The sequence below is a fragment of the Colossoma macropomum genome, unplaced genomic scaffold (assembly GCF_904425465.1).
Source record: "Colossoma macropomum unplaced genomic scaffold, Colossoma_macropomum, whole genome shotgun sequence".
Lineage (NCBI taxonomy): Eukaryota > Metazoa > Chordata > Actinopteri > Characiformes > Serrasalmidae > Colossoma > Colossoma macropomum.
In genome coordinates this window covers 57,674-66,040 of record NW_023495067.1, presented here as the reverse complement: position 1 = coordinate 66,040, position 8,367 = coordinate 57,674, and the positions used below count along the sequence as shown (strand labels likewise).

General features: G+C 39.0%; 1 protein-coding gene across 2 annotated transcripts in view; it reads left to right on the top strand.

Annotated features, from left to right (window-relative positions):
- Positions 1–6,763: 6,763 nt before the first annotated feature.
- Positions 6,764–8,367, top strand: part of LOC118800990 (cathepsin L1-like) — a 28,858-nt gene continuing 27,254 nt past the window's right edge. For both annotated transcript variants that reach the window (XM_036561162.1, XM_036561163.1), the window contains exons 1-2: positions 6,764–6,802; positions 8,129–8,229. In XM_036561162.1, the coding sequence (XP_036417055.1) occupies positions 8,130–8,229 (100 nt within the window). In that variant the 5' untranslated portion in view covers positions 6,764–6,802; position 8,129. The remainder of the gene's footprint in view (positions 6,803–8,128; positions 8,230–8,367) is intronic.

The window sequence follows — 8,367 nt, the reverse complement described above, 5'->3', positions numbered from 1 at the left end:
AGATTATCAGTAACACATCAACAGCATATCAGTGAAGTAGCAGTAGTGAAGCATCTGAATATATTGAAGTAAATATCTTGTAGATGGACTGTTGATACATTATTTACATTAAGTAGATGTTTTGTTAATATGTTACATCCATTACACAAAACCTAACCTTACCCAACCTTACCCCAAACCTAACCATCATCCTGGCCCTAATCCTAACTCTAACCTTAACCTCAACCCAAAACCTAATCCTAACCCTGATATGTTTTTGACTTGTTACTGAGAGTCTGTGTGTCAACAGAAAATCCCTTAAATGTGTTATTTTCTCTGGTTATATTCCTTAAACTTAATACAGCATGTAGAACATAATAGCTCACAAGACAGGCTACAACACCTTCTTGAGATAACAGGAATGGCACTTTCCAGGTTTAGGGCCTGACAGACCGACCATTAACAGTTTACATATGAAAATAAACAATTTTTCCACTCATACAAAAGTATGGTGCCCCTCAAGGCTCTATTCTGGGATTGTTGTTATTCTCATTATTACTTTTTAAGGCATTTATATGGAAACATTACACTAGTTTTTATTGCACTGGCATTTTGAACAGCCCTCTGAAATACGATTTAAACAATATTTATATCCATGGTTTTGATATTTCATTAATATACTTTGATATTTTTTGAAAATGCATTTCAATTCAATTTAGTTTAGTTCAATTCAATTCAACTTTGTCATTATTTCAATACAGGATTGTACAGTATAATGAAACACTGTCAGGCTACTTTTCCGATGCAGTGATAAATGAAAAAAGACATAATGCAAAGCCAATAAACAAAAACACAAAGACAAAAGGTGCATAGATAGTAAATACAGAAGAAGTCTAAGGTCAGAGGTAGAGGTACAATTAAGTGCAAACTGTAGTAGAAATATGTAGTTTTGAGTGATTATTGCTTAGGTGTTTTAGTGTGCTTTAATTGGAAGTGTACACTATGTTGAGGTAAACCAGATCAAGTGTGCATATATGGAAGTATTGTAAATATTTGTCACAGTTCTAACATTCACAAAGTGTACAGTGCAGGTACATGAGCATATGCAGCTTACAGTTCACATATACAGCTTACAGTATAAATATCCAAGTAGAGAAAGTACAAAGCTTAAATGTTAAATTATGCAAAGTTCCAGTTAATTGTGCAATGTGCATGCAGTCCCATGAGCTTGTGGAGCTCAGTGTATAGATATGCTAAGTAAACTGGGAGGAGCAGGGTTAATTCTGTAACAGTCCATATTCTGTGTATTGATGTTCTGGTTGGTGTTGCTGGTGTGACCTGTTTAACAATTTGCGGATACAAACTGTTCTTGAATCTGGTGGTTCTGGCTCAGATGTGTCAGTACCTCTTTCCGGATGGCAGAGGCTCAAACAGGAAGTGGCTGGGGTGTGTGGGGTCAGAGGAGATGTAGAGCATGGAATAGAGGATGCAGCCTTGAGGGCATCCTGAGCTTGAGGCAGGGAGAGGTGTGGTCCCCCATCATAACAGACTGTGTCTCTGGTGGCTGCGATTTTAAACATGTCCCAGTCAGTATGCTAAAGGCAGTCCTGTAACACTGACTCTGCCTTTTCAGGCCACACACGCACTGTACTGCTTTAACAGCATGTTTCAGCAGCTGTCGGTATGTAGACTTCATCAGTAAAGAGATGTGGTCACTCTTACTGAACTTTATTTCTCAAACAAACACAGACCTGTGCTGTTAGTCCCTGTAGCATGATAGCCAAATCTGGTTCAAATCAGGCTGCTATGATTTTAGGAAAAATAAGAACACAACAGCTGCTGGTTTGGCGATCTTTCATGAGCCCGAATCTCAGTTCATCTCATTCGAGTAATCGGACATTTGCAAGTAGTAAGCTTGGGAGTTGTTTCATAGTTAGCTTTGCTAGCCTAGCCCAGACAACCACTCACCTACCCTGGATGTCTTCCTGTCGAGGCTGTGGTCAACTTCGGGCCTCTAGGTTAACAATGGGCAGCATTAGGTCAAGAAATGGTTGATTGTTAAGTACTTACACTATTCCAATGTTTAGTAATGTTTGCTGGTCAAAGACAATATTTGACTTGCACATTCTTAACAAACACTGTGTGAAATATACAAAATACACAATTAATGCAGCACATGGGAGAGGCAGTCCAGCTGCTGCTGTCTCCAGTGTGACTGGAAGTTATATAATTCATGTACCATGTACCTGATTGGTGAGACATTTACCCACAAATGTGGGTCACAATCACAAATTTGATTTAAAAAATCTAAATAATTAATATACAAGGTGCATGAGTGGTGAGACATGTTGAATTTGAGTTTGAAACTCAATTTCATTATTGTGAAAGTGAATCATAATGAGCTGGAGGTTGGTTACAGGAAATCTATCCACCAGTCACACCTAGACACCATCTGAGTCTAGACCAAAGGTCAGAGGTCAATAGCTATTCCAGTTATTCTTAAGGGACACAGTGTCTGGTGAAAATTTAGGATGCAGTGGAGGTTTAGGATGGAGACTTAATGTTGTAATCCAATGTGTGAAGCATAATTAAAATCTATCAGTGTCCTGCAAGCAAAAGTGGAATTGCTTGAAAGAGAGAGAGATGAGTTGCTGAACCATGCTAATAAAAAGAAAAATGCAAAATAAGAAGATTCAGAGAGTAAAGTGAGTTTAGAAACTCAGTCCAAGTCAGTGGGTGGGGCCATCTTCCTCAATGTGGTGGGTAAACTCTTAAAGCTTACCCAAAAACCAACTCAGTTTTCTGTCATTCCCACAGAGGTAGGGCAATTAAAATAACGATAGCTGCTGTGGGAGCGTTTGTATAGCCAATCGCACATGAGCAGGACAATAGCTTGTAGGTTAAAACTACTGTGAATCATCATAAACCAGCTATTAATAACTTTAGCCATGATTGAGAGTTTAGTCTTACGTTGTTTAAGGCTGCTGCACTGGGTTCTGTGCAATGTGGAGGGTGCCTTTATTGGTTTTATGACTGCATGTCCAATGCAGGACGATGGTGTCAAGTTTCTATTTTGATTTCTTTTGCTTTCTTTCCTATCTTTGATTCTCAAGATGGGGTTCTTCAAATATAACTTGAGTCTGTTATAAAATACAGGCATTTTATTTTGTTTGAACATAGATTCAGGGTAGCATGATCAATCTGCTGACTGACGTTACAGTTTAGATTGAGCTCATTATAAAAGTTTATGTTAGTGAGTGAGGTTTTGATAAGTTTAACATAAGCTCACAATTTAGGTCTGACAGTAGTACTAGCCACTTCATAGCTAGACTGATTGAGATTGGTAAGGACCACTATTGGTCTCATATCAGAACACAAGGAAAAAAATGAAGTCTATTAATAACAGGGGGAAATTTGTTAATGTTGTTTGTAATGGAAGAAAAAATTCTGTGTGGATTAACAGAATCACATATAGCTTCGATTTCTAACTTGATTGAAATTTGGTTGAGTTTTGAAGGTGTTATGTAATTGTCACACTTCCCAGTTCTCAGGCAGACTCTCATTCCATTGCAGACTTCACTTCCCAGAATCCCTCAGTTTGTCATGGGAATCCACTAACCAATCATACTCCAACTAGCATATCTCAGTCACTTGAGTATTGATTATCAACACCTGTTTACTTGTGTATACAAGCCTGTCTGTTTGCATTCTTTCTTTGTGAAGTATTGCCTCTGTTCCATCAGTGCATACTGAACTGTTCTCTTGATTGCTAGCTATTCTATTTATGACCTTGTTCTGTTTTCGTTGTTGATTCTCAGATTTGTCCCTTTGGCTAAGTCTACCTGTGTATTTGCTCTTTGGTTTCAACCCTTGCTTGTTTATCTGATTTGGTTATCGCCTTCGCCCATATATTGTGTTGTGTTGATCTGATTTCTGACCTGGTCTGGTGTTAACCCTGTCATTTTGGTTAATTGTCCTTTTAATTAATCCTATGGTTTATCTTTTATCTTAGAGTGTCTAATTCATCCACCCAATGCTACAGAATGCTTTGCCGGCTTGCAGTCAGCAGATATCAAGGAGATCATGTTAGCAGTAAGTAACCAGGGTTGTATGTTAGGTCAACATCATCAGTTTAAGTCTATTACACAATCTGTGGGTATCCTCACACAACAGCAGAGATGAAAAACAGCAAAGACAGTTGACCTCGATAGCCAACAACCTGAAGGAGATCACTACTCGGTTACAAAATTTGAATACTGGTGAATCGCCTTGGCTATTCGTCTAGACCTTTAATCTACCAAGATCACACTCCATGTCAGACATCAGCTGCTCATTAGCGAGGAACTTCCACCACACAAGTCTTACCTGTCAGTGTCTCCAGCAGGGACTCAGCCCAGAGAGAGCCTATGCAATGCAACTCGACCCATGTTTCACAGGTGGAGCGACTTTGGAGGTTACATAGAGGACTATGCATGTACTGTGGCATTGCTGGTCATGTTTTATGTGACTGTCAGACACATCCGCATAGACCTCAGGCACTGACCCCCTTCAAGCATCTCTTTGTTTGTCAGCGTTAAAGGAGATCCAGTAGGAGAGGGGATTATCAAGCTCACTCGCTCAAGAGGAGGAGAGGACTATGGAGGAGTACATTTAGGAGGCCTTAGCTAAACGGTTCATCTGTCCTTATACTTCACCCACTGCTGGTTTATTTTTTGTGAAGAAGAAGGACGGAGGACTTAGATCATGTATTGTCTACAGAGGACTTTATTAAGTTACCCTTGTATTTTGCCACTAGTCCCAGTTACTTTGGTACAGCTTAAAGGGTACCACCATTTTCACAAAATTAAACATGCATAGTGCTTACAACCTTGTTAGAATCAAAGAGGGTGATGAATGGAAAACTGCCTTTATCACCACTATGGGGTACTATGAGTACTTAGCCTTTCAAATGCCTTTCAAATGCTCCTTCTGTCTTCCAGGCATTCATTAATGATGTTCTTAGAAACATGTTAAATTTGGTAAATTTGTCATAGCTTACTCTTTGGATCTCCCTACACATATCAATCAGGTCCTAGACAGATTGTTAAAGAACACTTTGTATGTTAAGCACGAGAAATGTGAACACCATTTACAGTCCACTTCTTTTCTAGGGTATACAATCAGCTCAGAGGGAGTAACCATGGATGACTCCAAGGTGGAAGCAGTTTTGAATTGGCCAATGTTTACAGCGTTTGTAGTTTTGCTAATTTTCTGTAGATACATTTGTGGTTATAGCAGTAGTGTCGCTCCATTAACAGTTCTTCTCAAGGGTAATGCTAAACCCTTGAAAAGCTGCTTTTCAAACAGCTGAAGCACTTTTCAGCATGTGTTTAATCTTTTTGGCATCCCAGAGGACATTGTATTGGACCCTGGTCCATGGTTCACCTCAAGTTTAGTCTGCCTTTTTTTGAGAGACTTGGAGTGTCAGTCAGTTTAACATCAGATTATCACTCACAATCCAATGGACAGTGTGAGAGAGTAAATCAAGAATTAGGAATATTTATAGCATACTGTACAGTCACAAGAACCAATAGGAACAGTCACATTACTTACCTTGGGCTGAAATTGCACAAAACTCTCTAATCAGTTCATCTGCAGGGCTCATGTTCTTTCAGTGTATTTATGGTTACCAGCCTTGTTTGTCACCCTGGACTGCTGCCCCTTCAGATGTTCCTGCAGCCAACGATCAGATAAGATGTAGTGTACAAGTCTGGGAGCAAACTCATCAGTGGAGTCCTTCGTCACCAGAAACGTCAGGCTGATCATCACTTTAAGGACACCCCTGTCTAGTCCTCAGGAGATTGGGTCTGGCTGTCGACCAGGGACTTCAGGTTCTTGGAGGGGAGTAAGAAACTTTTGCCTAATTACATTGGTCCATTCAAAATCATTAAACATGTCAGTGAGTTGTATATCAGCTTGAATTACCATGTCAGTATCGAGTTTGTGAGTCTTTCCAAGTCTCCTTTCTGAAGTCAGGTTTCGACCGCCCCCTCCATTTGAGGTCAAGGGCTCCCTGATCTGTGCTGTGTGCAGGTTGCTGGCTTCATAGAGGAGAGGAGGGGTTCCCCAGTACCTGGTCGACTGGGAGGGTTACAGACCTGAGTAGAGGAGCTGGGATCCTGCCAAAGATGTTTTGCGGAAACATCCTGGGCAAATCAACCTGATGTAGCGGCCAAGCCTCTGATTTTATGTTCATACCTAGTCATACCTACCTAGTATACCTGCCAAGTTCAACATAACGAGCCTTTCAATATGGAAAAACCTTCAGTCTGAAGGAAAGAACTGAAGTGTTACATGGAGTAAATACAGAGTTTAAAAGAAAGAGGAAAAACAATCTGAAATGTTTGGTAGATCTGTAGTTTGTATAGCAACTATGCTAGCTAACCAAAACCTTTAACTACATTTCAATTAGGGCTCCTTGATGTTTCGGATTATATCTGCAGTTTATTTGTGTGCACTTTAAATGTGTCCGCACATAATATTTGTGCTTGCCCTTTACATATTAAAAAGACTCATATCATATCACCCATAGACTAAAAGGCAGGACACTTTTGTACGGGTTTAGCAGCCATTGTTTTCTCAATTTAGAAAATGATTTAGATATGAGTGCTTGCTGTTTGTGGTGAGCTGGTTGTGGTGAGCAGAGTGTGTTTACTGGCATCTTTACCACAGAGGTCAGCATCACTGTGGTAGAAGTCAGAATAAAAAACAGCGGTCAGGGTAGACACACTGACTTCATCATACACACACACAGAGCTTCAGAGCTGCAGAACATCACACACAGGTAAGAGCAGAAACACACATTGGTAGACATGTTTCTAAAATTACCCTAATGTATGTAAAGTACTGGTAGCACTTTACACAACATGGACAATGATACTGTAATATTATAGTAGCAAGATTGGTGACACTTTATTTTAAATGTCCTTTTTTGATGAAATAAACGGTCAGCGGACTCTCAGTAACATCAACAACCAATCAAAGATGTAGCTGCGGTGAATACATTCAGCAGATTATCAAGAGACTTTTAATTAACTGCATAAATAAAATTTGTTTATAATCTGCTGAATTCAGCTGTTTTTCGCTTTGTTTGGAGTCCAAGTTCAGATCTGTAGATGTTTAAACTGAGAGGAACTGGAGATGTTTAACACAGACCGTCAACATCCTCAACAAGCTGTTATAGACACACTAACACCATTCTGTAACTGAAGCTTCACTGGATTAGGCATTTGTTAAGGTTAGTTTTAGGATTAGGGCCAGGGTGAGGGTTAGGATTAGGTTTTGGTTTGAGTTCAAGGTTACAGTTAGTATTAGGGCCAGGGTGAGGATTAATATGTTCACAGTATGTTTGTTACATGCACCGTACTCTCCTTATTCAATATTTCAAATGGAATTCTATGGCACCTTTTGAAGTATTTGTCCCTGCCTATCTTTCTCACCAAAACACTGATGCTAAAAAAAAAGTAAAATTTAAAGTAAACTCTCTAAAAAAATGAAGCAGGTAACAGATATAATTAAGAAGATGCTGCTGAGTTATGTTGCTTGCAGTGATAGCATGGAACTAAATGGTTCACTCTGCAGTGTAACTCAATAGTTCTGAGATGAATAGACAGTGATTGTGCTGGAACACAAGACTTCACCATTCTTTACTTCCAAAATGCACTCAAATAAAATGAAAAGTTTAAGTTAAACTCTTTGCTTTTTTAATGTAATCTGTAATCTGGCATGGTCCATTAATGTATCTTAAAATTAACTCAGGTTCTGGGTGGATGGCTTTTTACCAACCAACCAATCACTGAAATCATTAACTGTTAACAAAACATGAGACTTTCCACCAAACAAAAATAACTTTTTGTGGAAAAATGAGGTTAATATCTTAATAAAGATGTTAAAAATAAGTGAGTCCTCTGCCTCAGAAATATTATGAAGAAGGACTTGGCCTACATTCTCTTACATAAACACTCAATGTCTTTACTGTGACAACATCCACTGTGTCAAATACGAAAGCGTTACAATTTCAATTAACCTGAAGAAATGTACTGTAAATGTAATTAATTTAAATTGAATTCATATAATTTGGTTTATTCTATCTAACTTGGACTCTCTGCAGAATGAGGGTTTTGCTTGCTATCGCCACTCTTGTGGTTGTGGCTGGTGCAGCAAGTGTCTCTCTGGAGGATCTGGAGTTCCATGCCTGGAAACTTAAGTTTGGTGAGAAAACATATCAAATCTGTTTCTGTACAAGAAATTCTGAGCTGAAAGTGAGAACAATTTACAGCTGATGTGTTTTATTTGTTCTCAATATTTTAAATTCAGCAAATAAATAGATGTTATGCACTAAAATTGGCA